The sequence below is a fragment of the Salmo salar genome, chromosome ssa18, assembly GCF_905237065.1.
Source record: "Salmo salar chromosome ssa18, Ssal_v3.1, whole genome shotgun sequence".
Taxonomy (NCBI): Eukaryota; Metazoa; Chordata; class Actinopteri; order Salmoniformes; family Salmonidae; genus Salmo; species Salmo salar.
This window is the reverse complement of record NC_059459.1, coordinates 74,981,761-75,009,363: the sequence shown is the minus strand read 5'-3', so window position 1 is coordinate 75,009,363 and position 27,603 is coordinate 74,981,761. Positions and strand designations below refer to the sequence as shown.

Sequence of the window (27,603 nt, the reverse complement as noted above, 5' to 3'; positions counted from 1 at the left end):
TTTATGAGAAAAGGACACTGAGCACATGGTTGACATGGGTAATGGTGGTAGGATTAGTCTGCTGGTTTGACGCTGAAAATGGTTTGATTTCTACTGGCAGTTGTAGTGTTGCCGGACGGGAGAATAACGTCTGGGCTGTGGTATCTTCAGTCTTTATTCTGTTATGAAACTGACTGTCCTCTGCATTGTCAGTGTCTCGGTTCTGACAAGACTCTCGACTCCACAGTGCTCTAGTAGTCTACAGTCGTCTCTCTATATCTACAATAACACTCATTAGGTAGGCTATCTGAGTGAACTGGGGTTCGAAATGGACAGTCAAGTCAGTCACTATAAAATAAATCTGTTTTAGAAAATAGTAGACACAAAGTTATCTAACCAGGACCAAGCATACTACTACACTACAGGCGAAATGAAGCCTTCACATGCCAAGCTACCGCTGCCTCTCTACCACTGAATAAGGCCAAGCTACTACTATACTACTTTACCAGTTACATTTACACGTCCAAGAACAAAGTTAATTAACTACATTCATTTAGGTTATATTTGTGTATTAGTGTCTAGTATTAGTGTCTAATGTAACGTATGTAACGTTCTTACAAATGTTGCTTCTAAACCTCGGTAAGGGGAGGAGCAGTCCATTCTCGGGTAACGTTAAGGAGGAGGAGTCTAGAGGCGGAGCCATCATTTAAGGGGAGGAGTCACAATCTTACCCATTTATAACTAAGCTGTTTGCTGAGAAAGGACATTTATAACTAACATGTTTGCTGAGAAAGGAAGGGACAAGGAAGCTGCCAACACTAACAAAGTAGCCTGATGCCAGATTGAGTGCTTGAGCATTGCCAAGGAGAACTACCTTGGCCCCGAACCCCAGCCTCCAACAGACAGCCCGGACTCCTGGACTCCAACAGCCTTCCCCGGACTCCAACAGCCAGTCCGGACCACCGGATCCCAACAGCCTGCCCTGCCCGACCCCCCCCTGACCCCAACTTCCAGCCCGGCCCCCCGAACCCGAACCCAAACTTCCAGCCCGACCCCCCCGAACCCCAACTTCCAGCCCGACCCCCGAACCCCAACTTCCAGCCCGGCCCCCCGAACCCCAACTTCCAGCCCGACCTCCGAACCCCAACTTCCAGCCTGGCCCCCCGAACCCCAACTTCCAGCCTGGCCCCCCGAACCCCAACTTCCAGCCCGACCCCCCGAACCCCAACTTCCAGCTTTGCTCACCGCTGTCCAGCATTCTACGATGAATTGTTTTTTGAAGACCTTTTTTATCGCTTTTTCCCACCATGTGTTTTTCTACGTTGTGGAATCCTCCGTGCTTCCTACAATTACAGTGGTTTTGAATGAGACTGTCACACTCCCCTTCTCTGGATCATGTGATGGTATTATTGAATGGAAGCATCGCTATGAGAGTGAATCAGCAGGTGTTACACACACCACGGTCGCTACACTGTACCAAGGAGATTTCACACCTGGAGTGGGCTTTGAGAAGAGGGTTAAACACGGGGATGGAGACCTCTATCTCAACATCACCTCTGTTGTATTTAATGACATGGGGTGGTTTGAGTGTCACTGTGGTAAGACTCAAGAAGATGTAAAAGTTGTAGTTTTAGCCCCCATTGTTGTAGGCCAACCTGCTTACATTGGATCTAATTTTCAACTCAACTTCTATATCTTAACTAAAAAACAAACTCCTGACAGTGAGGTAAACATCTACTGCAAAAAGGATGGACAGACTGTTCTGAATGTCACGGCAGGGAATATAATCTATGGCCCTCGGTTTGAGAACTGGGATTCCTGGTCCAAAGATGATTACAGACAGGGACACATTTCCCTCCCCCTCACTGACCTACGCCGTTCTGATCAGGGGACATACCTGTGTTTCTTCGGCCCTGACAAACAGAGAGGAAATCCAGAAGCTGTTACTGTCACTCCCAAAGAGGAGCACTGCGACGACACAGGAAGGCCAACAATGGTGGTGGTGGTGGTTGTTTTGGTGTTCATCCTAGCTGCTGCTATTTTCTATTTTCTTGGAGGTAGATTGAAAGAAACAATGGCTGCGTGGTTTAAAGGGAATTGTTTGAGATCTCAGTTCAGTCCCTGTCCAGAAGGTGAACAGGGTGGGGAGCATCTCTCTGTCACCATAAGTGAAAGTGAATCAGAGACAGAAGAAGACAGGACTGGGACAAGGACATGTTGTGTCCCCTTTGCACCTGCTTGTATCATCAGAGATTGGTTAGAACCTCCCTCTACCACAGGCCTTGTTACCAATGGTACTGATGGAACTCCCTCTACCCCAGGCCTTGTTATCAAGGCTACTGATGGACCTCCCTCTACCCCAGGCCTTGTTACCAATGGTACTAATGGACCTCCCTCTACCCCAGACCTTGTTACCAATGGTACTGATGGACCTCCCTCTACCCCAGGCCTTGTTACCAAGGCTACTGATGGACCTCCCTCTACCCCAGGCCTTGTTACCAATGGTACTAATGGACCTCCTTCCACCCCAGGCCTTGTTACCAATGGTACTGATGGACCTCCCTCTACCCCAGGCCTTGTTACCAAGGCTACTAATGGACCTCCCTCTACCCCAGGCCTTGTTACTAATGGTACTGATGGACCTCCCTCTACCCCAGGCCTTGTTACCAAGGCTACTGATGGACCTCCCTCTACCCCAGGCCTTGTTTCCAAGGCTACTGATGGAACTCCCTCTACCCCAGACCTTGTTACCAATGGTACTGATGGAACTCCCTCTACCCCAGACCTTGTTACCAATGGTACTGATTGACATTCCTCTATCCTAGGCCTTGTTATCAAGGCTACTGATGGACCTCCCTCTACCCCAGGCCTTGTTACCAAGGCTACTGATGGACCTCCCTCTACCCCAGGTCTTGTTACCAAGGCTACTGATGGACCTCCCTCTAATGTCTATTTCAGGAGTGTTTACTGTCTCCAGTTTGTTTAATAAAATGTTGAACTTAAACTTTTGGTAGTTGAATGTATTTTGTACATGATCAATTCATTTTACACATCAGATTATGGATATACCTCAAATGTTATTCTACAAGATCCAGACTCAAAACAACTGAATCAATCGTTAAACAACATGGTTTACAATATGTGATGATGGATACTGTATACCTCTGTGTGCTGTGTAGGTCTACTATGATGGATACTGTATACCTCTGTGTGCTGTGTAGGTCTACTATGATGGATACTGTATACCTCTGTGTGCTGTGTAGGATACTGTATACCTCTGTGTGCTGTGTAGGTCTACTATGATGGATACTGTATACCACTGTGTTCTTTGTAGGTCTACTATGATGGATACTGTATACCACTGTGTTCTTTGTAGGTCTACTATGATGGATGCTGTATACCTCTGTGTGCTGTGTAGGTCTACTATGATGGGTACTGTATCTGTGTGCTGTGTAGGTCTACTATGATGGATACTGTATACCTCTGTGTGCTGTGTAGGTCTACTATAATGGATACTATGATTGACAAAGCAAAAGAACATAACATCATGTTAGAAATAGTCTTTATAGAATGTGGTTTGTATATTTTGTAGCCATTGTAGCCTAACTATTCATAACAATGTTTTAAATGCAGCTATGCTGCATGATGTCAACTACACAGAGGAAATGTTAAATAAAATACAGCAAACATTTATTTATCTTTTGTTCAAATGCACACAGTCATGGTGCTACTATGTAGTGAAGACGTGGCTGTAGATGAAGGCAGACCCCCACGCCTCTCTGATTCAGAGGGTTAAAAATGGAAGACACATTTCAATACATTCACTTGGACAACTGACTAGGTATCCCCCTTTCCCTTTTCCCTTTAGTTCATATTGTACTTGACTTGGTGATGGAAGAGGGAAACATGACACATCCCTTTTATATGCATTACATTCCCATGCAACTCTACACTAGCCTGATCCCAGAACAGTTTGTGTTCTCATTATGAAGACGTGACATGACAGTTCCATTCAGGAGTTGGTAAGAGATCAGAAACAGACTGACACCCAGGATAACTAGTTGCATTGTGTAAATTGCCTAAAACATGATTTGGTAAACTGTTTAGAAAATATGATTCACTGTTGTAAAACAAATGGTGTCTCATATCATCTCTCCTTACAGTTCTATACAGTACTAATTAGAGTGTGGAAATTGCTTGAAACACAATTTTAGACAATGTTCATGGACAACAGTTTCAAAAGGTATTTCACATGTGTAACACACAAATATTGTCTCCTACCATCTGTCCATCTAGTGCTGTAATAGCTGCATTGTGGACATTTCCTAAAACATGATTTTAGACCATGCTCAAAGAACACCGTTTAAATATATATTTTACACTTGTAACACACAAATGGTACAAACTGTCTGTTGTATTTCAGAAGATGTCCTAAGTGAACCACAGCCTTCATATGTGAGGTAAACAGCTAGGCCTAACTTCCACTTGAGTTTTAGACTATGGCTGAGAAAGTGAACTTGAACCAAACACTGTCACTGTATTATAGCTACACCTATTGGATTAGTAAGCAAACATATTTTTGTCATCCTCCAGAAATGTATTTTTCCCAGAATTCCTGTTTCTAACCTGTGTTTGAAAGCTGTTAAATGGAGTGCATTATAACATACTTACTTTCCCTTCCCTTCCCCCCTTCCCTTCCCTTCCCCCCCTCCCCTCCCCCCCTTCCCTCCCCTCCCCCCCTTCCCTTCCCCTCCCCTCCACTACATGACAAAGAGTTGATGAGTATTCCTGACTTCACTAGCCGATGACACATGCATTATATTGTTAACTTTAGCGCCATCTAGTGTATCTATTTTGATGTCCTATGGGCTGGTCCAGGTAATCTTTTTCCACCATAAGGGTACATAGCCCTTTTAGATGGGGAACATGGGGTGCATTACAAAGGGACTTAGAGAGTTGGTTCTGACCACAAACTACCCGCTGTTAATATTCAATATCAATACAAAATCAAAAGATTCACAGAATAAACTGCTTTAGTTGCTCTCCTTCACAGTCTCCAGGACCGTAGCTACACATGAAGACACCGAGGTCCAAGGTACTTTAAAAATTATATATATATATATATATATATATTAAACGTAGGCTATGTGTTACAGCACTACTTTTGGTGTCCCCCTCAGGAATTGCTCTTGAGAAAATGTAATGTAATTGTCCCCTCCAAAGTTGATATCAGATTTTCGCCCCTGTATATATATACATACAGGGGTGAAAATCTGATATCAACTTTGGAGGGGACAATTACATTACATTTTCTCAAGAGCAATTCCTGAGGGGGACACCAAAAGTAGTGCTGTAACACATAGCCTACGTTTAATATGGTAAATGTATATTGAGGAACCAAAGAAATAAGGTGTTTGCCGTACTCCGAAATGTTAAAGTGTTAAAAACAGCAGTCAGATAAAAGCTATTCTTGAACCTGGTATTCCTGCTGTCCTTCCTCCACACAGTCAGCCTGCCCGACTGTCCTGTACCTCCCTCTGGATGGCAGCGGTGGCAGAGTAGAGAGAGAAACCGATGAAGTGTGGAAGTCATGCTGGTAGCGGAGGAGAGAGTAGAGAGAGACAGGACGGTGCTGTAGAACATGCTGGTGGCTGGTAGTGGAGTCCAGTAGAGAGTAGAGAGAGACAGGACGGTGCTGTAGGACATGCTGCTGGCTGGTAGTGGAGTCCAGTAGAGAGTAGAGAGAGACAGGACGGTGCTGTAGGACATGCTGGTGGCTGGTAGTGGAGTCCAGTAGAGAGAGACAGGACGGTGCTGTAGGACATGCTGGTGGCTGGTAGCGGAGTCCAGTAGAGATTAGAGAGAGACAGGACGGTGCTGTAGGACATGCTGGTGGCTGGTAGCGGAGTCCAGTAGAGAGTAGAGAGAGACAGGACGGTGCTGTAGGACATGCTGGTGGCTGGTAGTGGAGTCCAGTAGAGAGTAGAGAGAGACAGGACGGTGCTGTAGGACATGCTGGTGGCTGGTAGTGGAGTCCAGTAGAGAGTAGAGAGAGACAGGACGGTGCTGTAGGACATGCTGGTGGCTGGTAGTGGAGTCCAGTAGAGAGTAGAGAGAGACGACTGTTGCAGCACAGAGTGTGTGTAGTCGGGGCGGATGCACAGTGTGTGTGTAGCAGGGGCGAAAATCTGATATCAACTTTGAAGGGGACAATTACATGAAATTTTCTCAAGAGCAATTCCTGAGGGGGACACCAAAAGTAGTGCTGTAACACATAGCCTACATTGTAATATGGTAAATGTATATTGAGGAACCAAAGAAATAAGGTGTTTGCCGTACTCCTAACTACCGGTACCCAAAACTACACAACTAATCACAACAGCAATACCATTGCCTTTAACAAATCTTAGTTCAGTCACCAGTTTAAGTTGAGAGTGGGGGTATCCATGGCATTTTCCAATTATGTTCCTATTTTACAAGTCAAAAAAATTGAGAACCTTTCATAATGTTGCCAAACAAAGACTCAACAAACTTACCTGAGACTCCCTGTCTCTGCCAGTCTGTCCCTGCATATCTGTCCCCAACTCTGCTGTCTGTGTGCCATCTGTTGCCTGCTCTGCCTAATGACATCATTGTGAAACATTTCCATTAGCATTTCACTTCTTTCTTATGAACATTTTATCAACTAGTCTGAGATATTAGGCTACTAGGGTTCTTACTTTGCGTTTTGGTGTACTGAAAAATACTCTGATGTCTGTCTTTTTTCTGCCATTTTTCTGCCATTTTTCTACCTGGTTGGCTACACACACACAGTATGTAGGTGATTTACAGTAGGAGATGGGCTTCTATCATCTTATCTTCTATCATTCTATATGGGATTCGATCTAAAAGGTAGATAGCAAATGTGAAACGGATTGCAGTGACAAGAGTTGACAGCTGTATGAGTTCACCATTTACACAACATATGCTGCAACCTTTTGTAATTTTAATCGTTTGTTTCATATTGGCTGGCTTCTAACAATAGCTGAATTTGCAAAGCTAGCGAGCACCAATTCAGTGGTGTTTGCTATAATCTTTGCTACCCGGGTTAAATAAAGGTGAAATAAAATATATAAATAAAAGTTCCCTTGCGACAATTTAGCTTTTGCAATGAGACCATTAAATATATTTAAAACAATGGTAGAAGAGAGTGTAGTTCTGTTCAGTTTATTGCTAACCTTATCACAGGGACTTTGAAGCACTAACTTACATGCATGCTGATCTTGGAATAAATTGACGATAGCAAAGATTCCATCTTTGACGACGCCACATAAATGGAATAGGTACTAGCTAGCTTAATAGTTAATATTTGCGCACTAGCTCTGCATATTCAGCTAGTGTGTGTGCGCGATTGACTGGATTAACCTCACGTCAGTTACGTGAATTGAGTGCCTTTCAGACAGTAGATACGACCTCTCTGTTACCTAGCAAGCTAAGGAACTGGCAGTGGATCAAACCATTGTGAGGCAAAGGGTGGGGGGGTCGCAATCTTTTGAAACTTTAAAACACGCTATTAAGTGTCTATAATCAGCACAATTGCTTTCATTGCGTATTATTAATATTATTTAAATGACATAGTTATGTTTCAGTGATATATTGGGGGGGACAAATCATATTTTTCCCAGGATGGGGGGGTCGTGTCCCCCCGTCCCCCCGGGAGTTCCGCCCCTGTATATATATACAGTACCAGTCAAAAGTTTTAGAACACCTACTCATTCAAGGGTTCTTTATTTTTTTACTATTTTCTACATTTTTTTAATAATAGTGTATGGAATCATGTAGTAACCAAAAAAGTTAAACAAATCAAATATATATATTATATTTGAGATTGTTCAAAGTAGCCAACCTTTGCCTTGATGACCACTTTGCACACTTTTGGCATTTTATCAACCAGCTTCATGAGGTAGTCATCTGGAATGCTTTTCAATTAACAGGTGTGCCTTCTTAGAAGTTAGAGCCAATTACTTGTGTTGTGACAAGGTTGGGGATATACAGAAGATAGCCCTAAGTCCATATTATGGCAAGAACAGCACAAAAAAGCAAAGAGAAACAACAGTCCATTACTTTAAGACATGAAGGTCAGTCAATATTGAAAATTTCAAGAACTTTGAAAGTTTCTTCAAGTGTAGTTGCTAAAACCATCAAGCGTTATGATGAAATTGGCTCTCATGGACCGCCACAGGAATGGAAAACTCATAGTTACCTGCAGAGGATAAGTTCATTAGAGTTACCAGCCTCAGAAATTGCAGCCCAAAAAATGCTTCACAGAGTTCAAGTAACAGACACATCTCAACATCAACTGTTCAGAGGAGACTGTGAATCAGGGCTTCATGGTTGAATTGCTGCAAAGAAACCACTACTAAAGGACACCAATATAAAGAAGAGACTTGCTTGGGCCAAGAAACATGAGCAATGGACATTAGACCAGTGGAAATGTGTCATTTGGTCTGGAATTCAAATTGGAGATTATTTTGGTTCCAACAGCTGTGTCTTTGTGTATTTCCCACCCTAAAGCATGGAGGTGTTATGTTGTGGGGGTGCTTTGCTGGTGACACTGTCTGTGATTTATTCAATGTAGAAAATAGTCAAAATAAAGAAAAACCCTTGAATTAGTAGGTGTTCTAAAACGTTTGACCGGTAGTGTATACAGTTGAAGTCGGAAGTTTACATACACCTCCGACAAATACATTTAAACTCAGTTTTTCACAATTCCTGACATTTAATCCTAGTAAAAATTCCCTATCTTAGGTCAGTTAGGATCACCACCATATTTTAAGAACGTGAACTGTCAGAATTATAGTAGAGAGAATGATTTATTTCAGCTTTTATTTCTTTCATCACACTCAATTATTGTTTGGTAGCATTGCCTTTAAATTGTATAACTTGGGTCAAACGTTTCGGTAACCTTCCACAAGCTTCTCACAATAAGTTGGGGAATTTTTTGCCCATTCCTCCTGACAGAGTTGGTGTAACTGAGTCAGGTTTGTAGGCCTCCTTGCTCGCACACGCTTTTTCCGTTCTGCCCACAAATTTTCTATAGGATGAGGTCAGGGCTTTGTGATTGCCACTCCAATACCTTGACTTTGTTGTCCTTAAGCCATTTTGCACAACTTTGGAAGTATGCTTGGGGTCATTGTCCATTTGGAAGACCCATTTGCAACCAAGCTTTAACTTCCTGACTGATGTCTTGAGATGTTGCTTCAATATATCCACATCATTTTCCATCCTCATGATGCCATCTATTTTGTGAAGTGCACCAGTCCGTCCTGCAGCAAAGCACCCCCACAACATGATGCTGCCACCCCCGTGCTTCACGTTTGGGATGGTGTTCTTCGGCTCGCAAGCCTCCCCCTTTTTCCTCCAAACATAACGATGGTCATTATGGCCAAACAGTTCAATTTTTGTTTCATCAGACCAGAGGACATTTCTCCAAAAAGTACGATCTTTCTCCTCATGTGCAGTGGCAAACCGAAGTCTGGCTGTTTTAAGATGGTTTTGGAGCAGTGGCCTCTTCCTTGCTGAGCGGCCTTTCAGGTTATGTCGATATAGGACTCGTTTTACTGTGGATATAGATACTTTCGTACCTGTTTCCTCCAGCATCTTCACAGGGTCCTTTGCTGTTGTTCTGGGATTGATTTGCACTTTTCGCTCCAATGTACGTTAATCTCTAGGAGACAGAACGTGTCTCCTTCCTGAGCGTATGACGGCTGCGTGGTCCCATGGTGTTTATACTTGTTGTTTGTACAGATGAACGTGGTACCTTCAGGCATTTTGAAATTGCTCCCAAGGATGAACCAGACTTGTGGAGGTCTACATTTTCTTTTCAGAGGTCTTCGCTAATTTCTTTTGATTTTCCCATGATGTCAAGCAAAGAGGCATTGAGTTTGAAGGTAGGCCTTGAAATACATCCACAGGTACACCTCCAATTGACTCAAATGATGTCAATTAGCCTATCAGAAGCTTCTAAAGCCATGACATCACTTTTGGGAATTTCCCAAGTTGTTTAAAGGCACAGTCATTTTAGTGTACGTAAACTTCTGACCCACTGGAATTGTAATATAGTGAATTATATGTGAAATAATCTGTCTGTAAACAATTGTTGGAAAAACTACTTGTGTCTTGCAGAAAGTAGATGTCCTAACCGACTTGCCAAAACTATAGTTTGTTAACAAGAAATTTGTGGAGTGGTTGAAAAACGAGTTTGAATGTTTTAATGAATCCAACCTAAGTGTATGTAAACTTCCGATTTCAACTGTATGTTTAAACACTGCTCAAAAAAATAAAGGGAACACTAAAATAACATATCCTAGATATTAATGAATGAAATAATCTTATTAAATACTTTTTTCTTTTCATAGTTGAATGTGCTGACAACAAAATCACACAAAAATAATCCATGGAAATCCAATTTATCAACCCATGGAGGTCTGGATTTGGAGTCACACTCAAAATTAAAGTGGAAAACCACACTACAGGCTGATCCAACTTTGATATAATGTCCTTAAAACAAGTCAAAATGAGGCTCAGTAGTGTGTGTGGCCTCCACGTGCCTGTATGACCTCCCTACAACGCCTGGGCATGCTCCTGATGAGGTGGCGGATGGTCTCCTGAGGGATCTCCTCCCAGACCTGGACTAAAGCATCCGCCAACTCCTGGACAGTCTGTGGTGCAACATGGCGTTGGTGGATGGAGCGAGACATGATGTTCCAGATGTGCTCAATTGGATTCAGGTCTGGGGAACAGTCCATAGCATCAATGCCTTCCTCTTGCAGGAACTGCTGACACACTCCAGCCACATGAGGTCTAGCATTGTCTTGCATTAGGAGGAACCCAGGGCCAACCGCACCAGCATATGGTCTCACAAGGGGTCTGAGGATCTCTTCTCGGTACCTAATGGCAGTCAGGCTACCTCTGTCGAGCACATGGAGGACTGTGCGGCCCCCCAAAGAAATGCCACCCCACACCATGACTGACCCACCGCCAAACCGGTCATGCTGGAGGATGTTGCAGGCAGCAGAACATTCTCCACGGCGTCTCCAGACTCTGTCACGTCTGTCACATGTGCTCAGTGTGAACCTGCTTTCATCTGTGAAGAGCACAGGGCGCCAGTGGCGAATTTGCCAATCTTGGTGTTCTCTGGCAAATGCCAAACGTCCTGCACGGTGTTGGGCTGTAAGCACAACCCCCACCTGTGGACGTCGGGCCCTCATACCACCCTCATGGAGTCTGTTTCTACATTTTACATTTTAGTCATTTATCAGACGTTCTTATCCAGAGCGACTTACAGTAGTGAGTGCATACATTTCATACATTTTTTTTCTCCATACTGGTCCCCTGTGGGAATCGAACCCACAACCCTGGCGTTGCAAACACCATGCTCTACCAACTGAGCTACACTGACCGTTTGAGCAGACCCATGCACATTTGTGGCCTGCTGGAGGTCATTTTGCAGGGCTCTGGCAGTGCTCCTCCTGCTCCTCCTTGCACAAAGGCGGAGGTAGCGGTCCTGCTGCTGGGTTGTTGCCCTCCTACGGCCTCCTCCACGTCTCCTGATGTACTGGCCTGTCTCCTGGTAGCGCCTCCATGCTCTGGACACTACGCTGACAGACATAGCAAACCTTCTTGCCACAGCTCGCATTGATGTGCCATCCTGGATGAGCTGCACTACCTGAGCCACTTGTGTGGGTTGTACACTCCGTCTCATGCTACCACTAGAGTGAAAGCACCCCCAGCATTCAAAAGTGACCAAAACATCAGCCAGGAAGCATAGGAACTGAGAAGTGGTCTGTGGTCCCCACCTGCAGAACCACTCCTTTATTGGGGGTGTCTTGCTAATTGCCTATAATTTCCACCTGTTGTCTATTCCATTTGCACAACAGCATGTGAAATGTATTGTCAATCAGTGTTGCTTCCTAAGTGGACAGTTTGATTTCACAGAAGTGTGATTGACTTGGAGTTACATTGTGTTGTTTAAGTGTTCCCTTTATTTTTTTGAGCAGTGTATATATATATATATATATATATATATATATATATATTATTTTTAAAGTACCTCGGATCTCGGTGTCTTCATGTGTAGCTATGGTCCTGGAGAGTGTGAAGGAGAGCAACTAAAGCAGTTATTTATTCTGTGAATCTTTGATTTTGTATTGATGCTGAATATTAACAGCGGCTAGTTTGTGGTCAGAACTGACTCTCTAAGTCCCTTTGTAATGCACCCCATGTTCCCCATCTAAAAGGGCTATGTACCCTTATGGTGGAAAAAGAGTACCTGGATCAGCCCATAGGATGTCAAAATAGATACACTAGATGGAGGTAAAGTTTAAAATATAATGCATGTGTCACCGATTAGTGAAGTCAGGAATACTCATCAACTCATGGTAATGTAGGGGAGGGGAGGGGAGGGGAAAGTAAGTATGTTATAATGCACTTCATTTAACAGCTTTCAAACACAGGTTAGAAACAGGAATTCTGGGAAAAATACATTTCTGGAGGATGACAAAAATATGTTTGCTTACTAATAGGTGTAGCTTACCAATAGGTGTAGCTATAATACAGTGACAGTGTTTGGTTCAAGTTCACTTTCTCAGCCATAGTCTAAAACTCAAGTGGAAGTTAGGCCTAGCTGTTTACCTCACATATGAAGGCTGGGGTCATTTATGACATCTTCTACTGCAGATCGATAAAATATCCTAATGATTATGATCACACTCCTCAATTCAAATATTATGTCGACACTATACCAAAGATGGTTTGTTATGGTTTAGAACCATAGGAACCAAGCTGGAATTATCACTGTAGCCTGTTATCACCTGGACTGTATTTTCACGCCGAGAAAAAAACCTCCAGGCTTCCGTCATAGCTGTCAATTTATAGAGAAAAAAGAAAAATAATTACAGGGGTCAGTTTGTAAAAAATGAATCCCGTCTGAAAGGTCCTCTGGAATAACGGACATTCTGGGGTAATAAATACATAACCAACGTCTTCTAGTAATACTAGTCCAGTGTGAATAGGACTATAGCCTTAATAATAACTCCTGCAGAATTAAACATTTCTTGCAGTAAAATGATACACTAAATGTAGGCAAAGTTTGGACTTGGGAACAGAAGTGGGGAAATATATATTTTTATGTCTGCATCTTGAGATAATGCAATGCTCATTAGATACCATCTGTAGACGTGATGTCTTCATCATAACAGCTGTCTTCTAGGGTAACATATATAATGACAAGAGAGACATATAGTCTACCATCTCCATCTGCATGGACTGATGAGCCAGGGGTTCAACATCACTGCTTGCATCCCTACCATCTGAGAATATAGAGCACATGTATAAAACTCATTACATGGAGGGCAGAGTGTCTGCAGGTTTTCACCCCTACCCTGTACTTTATTAATCAGTTAAGGTCATTGATTAGTTAGAAACTCCCCTCACCTGGTTGTCTGGGTCTTAATTGGACACAAATTGAAAGGAAATAACAAAAAACAGCATACACTCAGTCCTCCATGGAATGAGTTTGACAACCCTGATTTAGGGCCCAGGGCCTCAGCTTGGACCAGGGCCTCAGCTTGGACCAGGGCCTCAGCTTGGACCAGGGCCTCAGCTTGGATCAGGGCCTCAGCTTGGATCAGGGCCTTAGTCTTGGACTGTTTTCCCCCAGTTCTTACTGTTTTCACACTTTAATAACTCAAGTTTGTTTCATCTACACTTCATATGAGAATGTCTCAAACACTAATCAGGCTAGAACTGGTGTGTGGATACAAACTGAAATACAACAGACAGTTCGTACCATTTGTGTGTTACAAGTGTGAAATATATTTTTAAACTGTGTTCTTTGAGTATGGTGTAAAATCATGTTTTAGGAAATGTCCAGAATGCAATTAGTACAGCGCTAGATGGACAGATGGTAGGAGACAGAAAGTATTTGTATGTGAGAAATGTGAAATACATTTTAAAGTTTTCCATGAACATGGTGTAAAATCATGTTTTAGGAAATGTCCAGAATGCAGCTATTACAGCACTAGAAGGACAGATGGTAGGAGACAATATTTGTGTGTTACACAGGTGAAATACCTTTTGAAACTGTTGTCCATGAACATGGTCTAAAATTGTTTCCAGCAATTTCCACACTCTAATTAGTACTGTACAGAACTGTAAGGAGAGATGATTGGAGACACCATTTGTGTTACAACTGTCAACAATCTTTAAAAAGAATGTTCCATGAACATGTTCTAAAATCATGTTTTTGGCAATCCCCACAATACAATGGAATGCGTAACTGGCTGCTGGGAAGTCAGGCGCAGCAGAGCAGAAATGCGTAGCAAACGGAGCCCTTTATTGAAGCGAACAAAACACAGCACTCAGAAAACTAACCACACACGGGTTACAATAACCTGGCGCTGTCACGTCCTGACCAGCAGATGGAGCTATTGTTTTAGTTTTGGGGTCAGGACGTGGCAGTTTTGTGTATGGGGAATGTTTGTATTGTTGATTGGGACTTCCAATTGAAGGCAGGTGTGTATAGTTGCCTTTGATTGGAAGTCCTATATAGGTGTGTGTGTTTTTCTTTGGGGTTGTGGGTGGTTGTTTTTGCACTGCGTTTCTAGCCTGCAGAACTGTAGCTGTTGTCACCTTTATTGTATTGTTAAGTGGATGCTTTACTCCTTATTTGTAATTAAATATGAGTATTCACATACCTGCTGCGCCTTCGTCCATTTATGAAGACAGCCGTTACACAACCACCCACCAAACCAGGACCAAGCAGCAGAAGAGGAGGAAGCCACAGGAGAAGAAAAGGGAGGAATGGACATGGGAGGACGTCCTGGACGGCAAGGGAGCCTACACCTGGGAAGAGATCCTGGCCGGAAGGGATCGCCTCCCATGGGAACAGGTGGAGGCACTCAGGAGAGTGGAGGCAGCTGGACAGAGGAACCAACGGGAACGTTATGCTGGAACACAGTGGGGTAGGAAACCCGAGAGGCACCACCAATAATTTTTTGGGGGGGGCACACGGGTAGCTTGGTCATGCCAGGGAAGAGCCGTAAGCCAGCTACCCGTGACTACAGGGAGGTGCGTATGAGGTGGAGGGCGCCATGTTACGCTGAGGTACGCACCATCTCGCCTATACGGACGCACAGCCCAGTTCGCCCAGTACCAGCGCCCCGCAGGTGCCAGGTCAAGGTGAGCATCGAGCCGGAAGGGGTGATGCCAACCCTGCACTCAAGACCGCCAGTGCGCCCTTTCGGTCCGGTGTTTCCCCTAGACGCACTAGCATGGAGGTGCGTGTCTCCAGGCTGGCACGTCCAATACCAGCCCCACGAATCAGGAGTCTAGTGTGTCAGCCCAGCCTCGCCAGTCAACAGTCACCAGAGCTGCCCGCCAGTCAACAGTCACCAGAGCTGCCCGCCAGTCAACAATCACCAGAGCTGCCCGCCAGTCAACAGTCACCAGAGCTGCCCGCCAGTCAACAGTCACCAGAGCTGCCCGCCAGTCAACAGTCACCAGAGCTGCCCGCCAGTCAACAGTCACCAGAGCTGCCCGCCAGTCAACAGTCACCAGAGCTGCCCGCCAGTCAACAGTCACCAGAGCTGCCCGCCAGTCAACAGTCACCAGAGCTGCCCGCCAGTCAACAGTCACCAGAGCTGCCCGCCAGTCAACAGTCGCCAGAGCTGCCCGCCAGTCGTAAGTCGCCAGAGCTGCCCGCCAGTCGTAAGTCGCCAGAGCTGCCCGCCAGTCGTAAGTCGCCAGAGCTGCCCGCCAGTCGTAAGTCGCCAGAGCTGCCCGCTAGTCGTAAGTCGCCAGAGCTGCCCGCTAGTCAGAAGCTGCCAGAGTGGCCAGACTGCCCGGTTCTGCCAGAGTGGCCAGACTGCCCGGTTCTGCCAGAGTGGCCAGACTGCCCGGTTCTGCCAGAGTGGCCAGACTGCCCGGTTCTGCCAGAGTGGCCAGACTGCCCGGTTCTGCCAGAGTGGCCAGACTGCCCGGTTCTGCCAGAGTGGCCAGACTGCCCGGTTCTGCCAGAGTGGCCAGACTGCCCGGATCTGCCAGGGTGCCCTGCCTGTCAGGATCTGCCAGAGTGGCCCTCCTGTCCTCCGGTCCAGACCGAGTGGCCCTCCTGTCCTCCGGTCCAGACCGAGTGGCCCTCCTGTCCTCCGGTCCAGACCGAGTGGCCCTCCTGTCCTCCGGTCCAGCCCGAGTGGCCCTCCTGCCCTCCGGCCCAGCCCGAGTGGCCCTCCTGCCCTCCGGCCCAGCCCGAGTGGCCCTCCTGCCCTCCGGCCCAGCCCGAGTGGCCCTCCTGCCCTCCGGCCCAGCCCGAGTGGCCCTCCTGCCCTCCGGCCCAGCCCGAGTGGCCCTCCTGCCCTCCGGCCCAGCCCGAGTGGCCCTCCTGCCCTCCGGCCCAGCCCGAGTGGCCCTCCTGCCCTCCGGCCCAGCCCGAGTGGCCCTCCTGCCCTCCGGTCCAGCCCGAGTGGCCCTCCTGCCCTCCGGTGGGTTGGGGAGGGAGGGTGTAGCACAGTGCCGTCGGTGACGGCAGCCACCCCTCCCTTCCCTCCCTTATTGTTTAGGGGTTATTGTTTATGGGTTTTTTGTTGGTGTTTTCTGTTGGTAGGTGCATTCCGGGGTCTGCACCTTGAGGGGGGGTACTGTCACGTCCTGACCAGCAGATGGAGCTATTGTTTTAGTTTTGGGGTCAGGATGTGGCAGTTTTGTGTATGGGGAATGTTTGTATTGTTGATTGGGACTTCCAATTGAAGGCAGGTGTTTTGAGTTGCCTTTGATTGGAAGTCCTATATAGGTGTGTGTGTTTTTCTTTGGGGTTGTGGGTGGTTGTTTTTGCACTGCGTTTCTAGCCTGCAGAACTGTAGCTGTTGTCACCTTTATTGTATTGTTAAGTGGATGCTTTACTCCTTATTTGTAATTAAATATGAGTATTCACATACCTGCTGCGCCTTGGTCCATTTATGAAGACAGCCGTTACAGGCGCAAACCAGCCTGGAGAACACATACATTTACACATAACAATTCCACACACAGACATGGGGGGAAACAGAGGGTTATATGCAAGACGAGTAATGAGGGAATGCAAACCAGGTGTGCGGGAAAACAAGACAAAACAAATGGAAAATGAAAGGTGGATCGGCGATGGCTAGAAGACCGGTGACGTCGACCGCCAAACGCCGCCCGAACAAGGAGAGGGACCGACCTCGGCGGAAGTCATCACACTAGTGTAGAGTTGCATGGGAATGTAATGCATATAAAAGGGATGTGTCATGTTTCCCTCTTCCATCACCAAGTCAAGTACAATATGAACAAAAGGGAAAAGGGGATACCTAGTCAGTTGTCCAAGTGAATGTATTGAAATGTGTCTTCCACATTTAACCCTCTGAAACAGAGAGGCGTGGGGGTCTGCCTTCATCTACAGCCACATAGTAGCACCATGACTGTGTGCATTTGAAGAAAAGATAAATAAATGTTTCCTGTATTTTATTTAACATTTCCTCATGCAGCATAGATGCATTTAAAACATGGTTATGAAAAATTAGGCTACAATGGATACAAACTATAGAAACCACATTATATAAAGACTATTTCGAACATGATGTTATGTTCTTTTGCTTTGTCAATCATAGCATCCATCATAGTAGACCTACACAGCACACAGAGGTATACAGTATCCATCATAGTAGACCTACACAGCACACAGAGCTATACAGTATCCATCATAGTAGACCTACACAGCACACAGAGGTATACAATACCCATCATAGTAGACCTACACAGCACATAGAGGTACAGTATCCATCATAGTAGACCTACACAGCACACAGAGGTATACAGTACCCGTCATAGTAGACCTACACAGCACACAGATGTATACAGTATCCATCATAGTAGACCTACACAGCACACAGAGGTATACAGTATCCATCATAGTAGACCTACACAGCACACAGAGGTATACAGTATCCATCATAGTAGACCTACACAGCACACAGAGGTATACAGTATCCATCATCACACATTGTAAACCATGTTGTTTAACGATTGATCCAGAAGTTTTGTGTCTGGATCTTGTAGAATAACATTTGAGGTATATTCATAATGATAGGTGTAAAATGAATTGATCATGTACAAAATACATTCAACTACCAAAAGTTAAAGATCAACATTTTATTAAACAAACTGGAGACAGTAAACACTCCTGAAATAGACATTAGAGGGAGGTCCATCAGTAGCCTTGGTAACAAGGCCTGGGGTAGAGGGAGGTCCATCAGTAGCCTTGGTAACAAGGCCTGGGCTAGAGGGAGGTCCATCAGTACCATTGGTAACAAGGCCTGGTGTAGAGGGAGGTCCACAGTATCATTGGTAACAAGGCCTGGGGTAGAGGGAGGTCCATTAGTACCATTGGTAACAAGGCCTGGGGTAGAGGGAGGTCCATCAGTACCATTGGTAACAAGGCCTGGGCTAGAGGGAGGTCCATCAGTACCATTGGTAACAAGGCCTGGGCTAGAGGGAGGTTCATCAGTAGCATTGGTAACAAGGCCTGGGCTAGAGGGAGGTTCATCAGTAGCATTGGTAACAAGGCCTGGGGTAGAGGGAGGTCCATCAGTAGCATTGGTAACAAGGCCTGGGGTAGAGGGAGGTCCATCAGTACCATTGGTAACAAGGCCTGGGCTAGAGGGAGGTCCATCAGTAGCATTGGTAACAAGGCCTGGGGTAGAGGGAGGTCCATCAGTACCATTGGTAACAAGGTCTGGTGTAGAGGGAGGTCCATCAGTACCATTGGTAACAAGGCCTGGGGTAGAGGGAGGTTCTGACAGAGCTCTGATGATACAAGCAGGTGCAAAGGGGACACAACATGTCCTTGTCTCAGTCCTGTCTTCTTCTGTCTCTGATTTGCTTTCACTTATGGTGACAGAGAGATGCTCCCCACCCTGTTCACCTTCTGGACAGGGACTGAACTGAGATCTTGAACACTTCTCTTTAAAAGTAATACATCGGAATAATTTGTTGGAGCTCTCTCCCGTATAGTAGACCTACACAGCACACAGAGGTATACAGTACCCATCATAGTAGACCTACACAGCACACAGAGGTATACAGTATCCATCATAGAAGACCTACACAGCACACAGAGGTATACAGTATCCATCATAGTAGACCTACACAGCACACAGAGGTATACAGTATCCATTATAGTAGACCTACACAGCACACAGAGGTATACAGTATCCATCATAGTAGACCTACACAGCACACAGAGCTATACAGTATCCATCATCACACATAGTAAACCATGTAGTTTAACGATTTATTCCAAAGTTTTGTGTCTGTATCTTGTGGAATAACATTTGAAGTATGTATCCATCATTTGATGTTGAAAATGTATTGACAATGTACAAAATACATTGTGAACGACAAAAAAGTTTAAGTTCAACATTTTATTAAACAAATTGGAGACAGTAAACACTCCTGAAATAGACATTAGAAGGAGGTCCATCAGTAGCCTTGGTAACAAGGCCTGGGGTAGAGGGAGGTCCATCAGTACCATTGGTAACAAGGCTGGGGGTAGAGGGATGCCCATCAAGCATTGGTATCCAGGCCTGGGGTAGAGGGAGGTCCATCAGTAGCCTTGGTAACAAGGCTGGGGGTAGAGGGAGGTCCATCAGTAGCCTTGGTAACAAGGCCTGGGGTAGAGGGAGGTCCATCAGTAGCCTTGGTAGCAAGGCCTGGGGTAGAGGGAGGTTCTGACAGAGCTCTGATGATACAAGCAGGTGCAAAGGGGACAAAACATGTCCTTGTCTCAGTCCTGTCTTCTTCTGTCTCTGATTTGCTTTCACTTATGGTGACAGAGAGATGCTCCCCACCCTGTTCACCTTCTGGACAGGGACTGAACTGAGATCTCAAACAATTCCCTTTAAACCACGCAGCCATTGTTTCTTTCAATCTACCTCCAAGAAAATAGAAAACAACAGCAGCTAGGATGATCACCAAAACAACCACCACCACCATTGTTGGCCTTCCTGTGTCATCGCAGTGCTTCTCTTTGGGAGTGATAGTGAGAATGACAGCTCCTGGATTTCCTCTCTGGTGGTCAGGGCCGAAGAAGCACCAGTATGTCCCCTGATCAGAACGGCGTGGGTTGGTGAGGTTGAAGGAAATATCTCCCTTTCGGTAACCATCCATGGACACAGATACCCTGTCCTCATACCCAGAGCCATAGGTTATATACCCTCCACTGATGGTAAACACAATCTGTCCATCTTTAAAACATTGGATATCTCTCTCACTGTCCTTTGTCCATTTTCCAGTGAAGCCATGGAAGGGAAGTGTGACATTACCTCCAACAAGGAAAGATATTTCAGTGGGGACCAAGACTTCTAGTTCTACATCCTGTAAAACCTTGTTGTTGCAGACACACTCATACCACCCCATGTCATTGTACTCAGCTGAGGAGATGGTGAGAGAGAGGTTTCCATTCTGGAGTTGAACCCTGTTCTCATAACCCTCTCCTGGGATTAAATTATTTCCGTCAAATGTAGCAACTGTCTTGTTACAGAAGCTCCCTGCAGGACCCTGACAATGCCTCCACTCCATGACACCCCCATGACATGATCCAGAGAAGGGAAGTATGATCCTGTCATTCAACATCACTGTTATGTGATCAGACAAACAGTATTTAGCAACAAGTGCAAACAGGAAAAAGGTGATGACTCGTCCCCCCTTCATAATCGACACAGTTCTCTCTGGCAGTGCTCACGTCCTCAATTTGGTTTCCGGGAATTTTGTTGTTCTTGGCGGTTGGCAGCTCTTTTATGCACATCCAGAAATCTCACTTCAGGGAAGAACTCACTTTAGGGAAGATGGTGACTCATCCCCCTTAACCGAATATTGACTGCTCCTCCCCTTACCGAGGTTTATACTGCTGCTGTTTTTGTTCAAGAGTTCTGGATGCAATATGTTTTATTTTCTTATAAGAATATTACGTTACACACTAATATAATGTAAATGAATGTAGTTGATTAACTTTGTATTTTTCGGGGGTCGGGAATTGGGGATCGGGGACACGCTCACAGCCCAGGTCTCTTGATCGGCAACGCTACAGATTCTAGTTGGAGGCAACCCACTTTTTCATCGTCATACCAGCAGACTAATACAACTACCACAACCATGTCCCTGTGTCCTCCGTTCCCTTTTCTTAAATATCATAATGTCATCATATCCAATTTGTAAGTCGCTCTGGATAAGAGCGTCTGCTAAATAACGTAAATGTAAAAGTAAAATATTTAAACATTATCATTATATACATTATACTATCGTTATATTTCTTTTGTACAGAAATTATCTGACAGTTCCAAACTCAAATCAGAAGATTTCTACATTTATTCAAGGAGTTTATGAAATATGTTTATTCAAGTAGTATATTTTCCATTTGCAAGTATTACAAGGAATACATTGGAATTCTTCGTTGGAGCTCTCTCCCATACAGTAGGCCTACATAGCACACAGAGGTATACAGTAAAACAGTCATAAATGGAACAAATACAAAATATAAGTAGAACAACAATAAAAACACTACAGTCATCAATGCTAATAACAGCAGTCAGATAAAAGCTATTCTTGAACCTGGTATTCCTGCTGTCCTTCCTCCACACAGTCAGCCTGCCCGACTGTCCTGTACCTCCCTCTGGATGGCAGCGGTGGCAGAGTAGAGAGAGAAACCGATGAAGTGTGGAAGTCATGCTGGTAGCGGAGGAGAGAGTAGAGAGAGACAGGACGGTGCTGTAGAACATGCTGGTGGCTGGTAGTGGAGTCCAGTAGAGAGTAGAGAGAGACAGGACGGTGCTGTAGGACATGCTGGTGGCTGGTAGTGGAGTCCAGTAGAGAGTAGAGAGAGACAGGACGGTGCTGTAGGACATGCTGGTGGCTGGTAGTGGAGTCCAGTAGAGAGTAGAGAGAGACAGGACGGTGCTGTAGGACATGCTGGTGGCTGGTAGTGGAGTCCAGTAGAGAGTAGAGAGAGACAGGACGGTGCTGTAGGACATGCTGGTGGCTGGTAGTGGAGTCCAGTAGAGAGTAGAGAGAGACAGGACGGTGCTGTAGGACATGCTGGTGGCTGGTAGTGGAGTCCAGTAGAGAGTAGAGAGAGACAGGACGGTGCTGTAGGACATGCTGGTGGCTGGTAGTGGAGTCCAGTAGAGAGTAGAGAGAGACAGGACGGTGCAGTAGGACATGCTGGTGCTCTATTGTTCCTGACGGGATGTTTCCTTGGTCTTGGATACACAGGTCCTGTGTAGGTCCCGAAGGTCCTGTAGGCTAGACAATAGAGAGGCGGTGGGAGAGACTGGCCCGTTGCCAGTCAGAGAACAGGGACAAAACAGTCCTCTGTTCAGCCAAGTTGTTCTCTCCCGCACCGGATCCAATTTCAACGCGCGGCTCAGAGGCCGCAAACACAAATTCTATCAATTTATGGATCTCTGAAATCTCGCTGACCTTAAGACATTGTCCGATCCGTTGCGGGGCAAGATAGAGTGAAAATGATAGACTGCCAACAAATCAGGTGCATGTCGACGCTGAATGTGGGCAGTGGAGGTGGGAGTGGCAGCGCAGTGCCCGTTGAAGTGGGTGAGTCATTATGGTGGCTAGTATCCGAGTAGAGAGACACGACTGTTGCAGTACAGTGTGTGTGTAGTCGGGGAGAATGCAGTGTGTGTGTAGTCGGGGCGGATGCAGTGTGTGTGTAGTCGGGGCGGATGCATAGTGCGTGTAGTTGGGGCGGCCTTCTGACACTGAGGAAGTGAAAGACTCTCGGCCGCCGAGCCAAAACAAGCTACACCCCAGATAGCAGAGCTGCTCAGCGGCTTCACTGGCAGGGTGCTCACAATATGCTCAAAGTCTAACCGTTCTCCTCCTGACCGACACCACTACAGCTGTTAGTCGGAGGCAAGCCGCTTTTTCATCGTCAAACCCTGTGGCCTCTGTTCCCTTTTCTTAAATATCATTATATTTACACAATATCATTATATACATTATACTATCATTATATTCCTGTGGTGCAGAAATGATCTGATAGTTCCAAACTCAATCAAATACTTTTTGAAGTTTATTCAAGTAGTTTATTCAAGTAGTTTCCTCAAGTAGTACCCTATATTTGCCATTTGCAAAATATCTATTAACAGTAATACATACATTGGAATTCTACGTTGGAGCTCTCTCAGATAAAGTACAAAACACACATCGAGGAATACAGTAAAAAAAAGTCCGAAATTGAAAATGTGAAAATATCATGAATATAACAATACGCCCAGAGTGGTAAAATTATTAAATAAACAGTAGTCATGAATGCTAAAGTGCTAAAAACAGCAGTCAGATAAAAACTATTCTTGAACCTGGTAGTGGAGGCGCTCCTGTCCTTCCCCCACCAAGTAAATTTGGCCAAGGAGTTCTCCCGCCCCGGATCAACTTTCAACGCAAATTAAATCACATTTTCGATCTCTGAAATCTCTCTGTAGAGAGACAGGCTCTCTTCTATCAGGAGTTATGACACTATACAGTTGTTCGGCCCGGTAGCGCGCAAGACTGCGTGAAAATGACCTACTGCCAACAAATCAGGTGCATGTCGCCGCAGAGTGCAGGTACTGGAGGAGGTGGCGCAGTGTGTCTAGTCCGGAAGGGTGCACAGTGCGCTAAATTGGGGCGGCCTTCTGACACTGAGGAAGTGAAAGACTCATCCACCAAGCCTAAACGAGCTACACCCCAGATAGCAGAGCTGCTCTGTGGCTTAAATGGCAGGGTGCTCACGATTCTTCCCGCAGATCGCTTTGTCTTCAGTCTTTCAAGAAAAGGTTAGTTTACAAATACTCCAAAAACTTCTGATTTTGATTTAATGTTTTTTTTATTTTTAATCCTAGACCCCATCTCCACAGGAGTCCTTTTGCCTTTTGGTAGGCCGTCATTGTAAATAATAATATTTTCTTAACTCACTTGCCTAGTTAAAAAGGTTAAATAAAAATAAAATATAATAAATAAAAAAATAACATTTATTTTCTATCACCATAACAGTGATGTTGAATGACCCTGTTACACCCCCTGTTCTGGATCATGACATGGTGGCAGAAATAAGAAGGGAAAGAAAGAACCATAGAATAAATGGAACATTCTGCTGTCTCTCCGTAGATCAAACACCAAGAAAAGTCATCCTCTCAGTAACAAGCACCAGCGTGTCTCTCTCTACTCTGAAGTCCCCAACCCACTGAATTCCTTTCTGATCTGAACGAGGACACATACATTTTACACGTCACATTTCAGCAACCAATGGTTGTGTGCCAAGTCATTGACAATAATAAAGTACATATTTAACGTAGACCGCTCCGTCCTCAGTCTTTTAAAGGAAATGTTTTTATATCGAGGAGGCTGTTGGTTTGTATTCTCACAGCACTAGAAAAAACGGAATTCCTCAAAATCCATTGCGAGACGATCAACTTCATAGGGTTCTTCACTAACAATGTCGAGACAGACTATAGACAGGCAAGAAGTGCAATGTCTAACAGCGAGGTGCAGTGGAAACAACGTGGAGCTGAACACAAAGAAGAGAAAGGACATGGTAGAGGATTTTAGGAAGCAGGAGATAATCACATTGCTGTCAATAAAGGAGATACTGAGGTGGATCTGGTGGACTGTTTTAATGACACGTTCAAAACAACCGGGACCTCGGAAAATCTACAACTTCAGTGCGATGTGGACTTTTATAATTCCAGGCCATAAATATCTCTCCCCACTGGGTACAGATGTCAATTCTACGTTGGTTCAATGTAATTTAATTGAAATGACTTTGAAACAACGTTGATTCAACCAGTGTGTGCCCAGTGGGTCCCGACCTGAAATGGTCAACCAACACAAACCTACTCTGTGGAGGTATGAGACCGTCGGGTAGGCAGAGGTACAGGACCATCCGGGTAAGTTTACTGGCTGGAGGAAGGACAGGAGCACCTTCACTACCACATTCAACTAAAGCTTTTATCTGACTGCTGTTATTAGCATTGATGACTGTAGTGTTTTTATTGTTGTTCTACTTATATTTTGTATTTGTTCCATTTATGACTGTTTTACTGTATACCTCTGTGTGCTATGTAGGCCTACTGTATGGGAGAGAGCTCCAACGAAGAATTCCTATGTATTACTTGTAATACTTGCAAATGGAAAATATACTACTTGAATTAAAGATATTTCATAAACTCCTTGAATAAATGTAGAATTTTGGGGATTTGAGTTTGGAACTGTCAGATAATTTCTGTACCAGAGAAATATAACGATAGTATAATGTATATAATGATATTGTGTATATATGATGATATTTAAGAAAAGGGAACGGAGGACACAGGGACATGGTTGTGGTAGTTGTATTAGTCTGCTGGTTTAACGATGAAAAAGCGGGTTGTCTCCGACTAGAATCTGTAGTCCGACTAGAATCTGTAGCGTTGCCGATCAAGAGACCTGGGCTGTGAATGTATCCCGGAACTCCAATTTCTGTCCCGGTCCACGAAAAAAACGAAGGTAATTAACTACATTATTTACGTTATATTTGTGAAACTTATTAGTGTGTAATGTAATGTTCTTATAAGAAAATAAAACATATTGCATCCAGAACTCTTGAACAAAAACTGCAGCAGTATAAACCTCGGTAAGGGGAGGAGCAGTCAATATTCGGTTAAGGGGGATGAGTCACCATCTTCCCTAAAGTGAGTTCTTCCCTGAAGTGAGATTTCTGGATGTGCATAAAAGAGCTGCCAACCGCCAAGAACAACAAAATTCCCGGAAACCAAATTGAGGACGTGAGCACTGCCAGAGAGAACTGTGTCGATTATGAAGGGGGGACGAGTCATCACCTTTTTCCTGTTTGCACTTGTTGCTAAATACTGTTTGTCTGATCACATAACAGTGATGTTGAATGACAGGATCATACTTCCCTTCTCTGGATCATGTCATGGGGGTGTCATGGAGTGGAGGCATTGTCAGGGTCCTGCAGGGAGCTTCTGTAACAAGACAGTTGCTACATTTGACGGAAATAATTTAATCCCAGGAGAGGGTTATGAGAACAGGGTTCAACTCCAGAATGGAAACCTCTCTCTCACCATCTCCTCAGCTGAGTACAATGACATGGGGTGGTATGAGTGTGTCTGCAACAACAACGTTTTACAGGATGTAGAACTAGAAGTCTTGGTCCCCACTGAAATATCTTTCCTTGTTGGAGATAATGTCACACTTCCCTTCCATGGCTTCACTGGAAAATGGACAAAGGACAGTGAGAGAGATATCCAATGTTTTAAAGATGGACAGAATGTGTTTACCATCAGTGGAGGGTATATAACCTATGGCTCTGGTTATCAGGACAGGGTATCTGTGTCCATGGATGGTTACCGAAAGGGAGATATTTCCTTCAACCTCACCAACCCACGCCGTTCTGATCAGGGGACATACTGGTGCTTCTTCAGCCCTGACCACCAGAGAGGATATCCAGGAGCTGTCACTCTCACTGTCACTCCCAAAGAGAAGCACTGCGATGACACAGGAAGGCCAACAATGGTGGTGGTGGTTGTTTTGGTGATCATCCTAGCTGCTGTTGTTTTCTATTTTCTTGGAGGTAAATTGAAAGAAACAATGGCTGCGTGGTTTAAAGGGAATTGTTTGAGATCTCAGTTCAGTCCCTGTCCAGAAGGTGAACAGGGTGGGGAGCATCTCTCTGTCACCATAAGTGAAAGCGAATCAGAGACAGAAGAAGACAGGACTGGGACAAGGACATGTTGTGTCCCCTTTGCACCTGCTTGTATCATCAGAACCCTGTTAGAACCTCCCTCTACACCAGGCCTTGTTACCAAGGCTACTGATGGACCTCCCTCTACCCCAGGCCTTGTTACCAAGGCTACTGATGGACCTCCCTCTACCCCAGGCCTTGTTACCAAGGCTACTGATGGACCTCCCTCTACCCCAGGCCTTGTTACCAATGCTACTGATGGACCTCCCTCTACCCCAGGCCTTGTTACCAAGGCTACTAATGGACCTCCCTCTACCCCCAGCCTTGTTACCAAGGCTACTGATGGACCTCCCTCTACCCCAGGCCTTGTTACCAAGGCTACTGATGGACCTCCCTCTACCCCAGGCCTTGTTACCAATGGTACTGATTGACCTCCCTCTACCCCAGGCCTTGTTACCAAGGCTACTGATGGACCTCCCTCTAATGTCTATTTCAGGAGTGTTTACTGTCTCCAATTTGTTTAATAAAATGTTGAACTTAAACTTTTTTGTCGTTCACAATGTATTTTGTACATTGTCAATACATTTTCAACATCAAATGATGGATACATACTTCAAATGTTATTCCACAAGATACAGACACAAAACTTCGGAATCAATCGTTAAACTACATGGTTTACTATGTGTGAGGATGGATACTGTATACCTCTGTGTGCTGTGTAGGTCTACTATGATGGATACTGTATACCTCTGTGTGCTGTGTAGGTCTACTATGATGGATACTGTATACCTCTGTGTGCTGTGTAGGTCTACTATGATGGGTACTGTATAGCTCTGTGT

General features: G+C 45.0%; 3 protein-coding genes across 5 annotated transcripts in view; 2 read left to right on the top strand and 1 right to left on the bottom strand.

Moving 5' to 3' along the window:
- Positions 1-1,513: 1,513 nt before the first annotated feature.
- On the top strand, positions 1,514-27,125 carry LOC123728758 (uncharacterized). Of its 2 annotated transcripts, none has more exons than XM_045701560.1 (2): positions 1,514-2,888; positions 27,044-27,125. In XM_045701560.1, exon 1 carries the CDS (start codon positions 1,553-1,555, stop codon positions 2,786-2,788), a length of 1,236 nt encoding a protein of 411 aa, XP_045557516.1. In that variant the 5' UTR covers positions 1,514-1,552; the 3' UTR covers positions 2,789-2,888; positions 27,044-27,125. The 2 variants fall into 2 exon arrangements, with proteins under 2 accessions (XP_045557516.1, XP_045557515.1); XM_045701559.1 differs by having other exon boundaries at positions 26,876-27,105.
- LOC123728756 (uncharacterized) overlaps positions 19,103-27,603 on the bottom strand; it is a 26,923-nt gene continuing 18,422 nt past the window's right edge. The window contains exon 2 of the mRNA XM_045701556.1: positions 19,103-19,259. The gene's annotated coding sequence lies outside the window, so the exon portion shown is untranslated. The remainder of the gene's footprint in view (positions 19,260-27,603) is intronic.
- LOC123728757 (uncharacterized) lies at positions 22,437-27,195 on the top strand. Of its 2 annotated transcripts, none has more exons than XM_045701557.1 (2): positions 22,437-23,858; positions 24,076-27,195. In XM_045701557.1, exon 2 carries the CDS (start codon positions 25,876-25,878, stop codon positions 27,193-27,195), a length of 1,320 nt encoding a protein of 439 aa, XP_045557513.1. In that variant the 5' UTR covers positions 22,437-23,858; positions 24,076-25,875. The 2 variants fall into 2 exon arrangements, with proteins under 2 accessions (XP_045557513.1, XP_045557514.1); XM_045701558.1 differs by having other exon boundaries at positions 22,438-23,858; positions 24,190-27,195.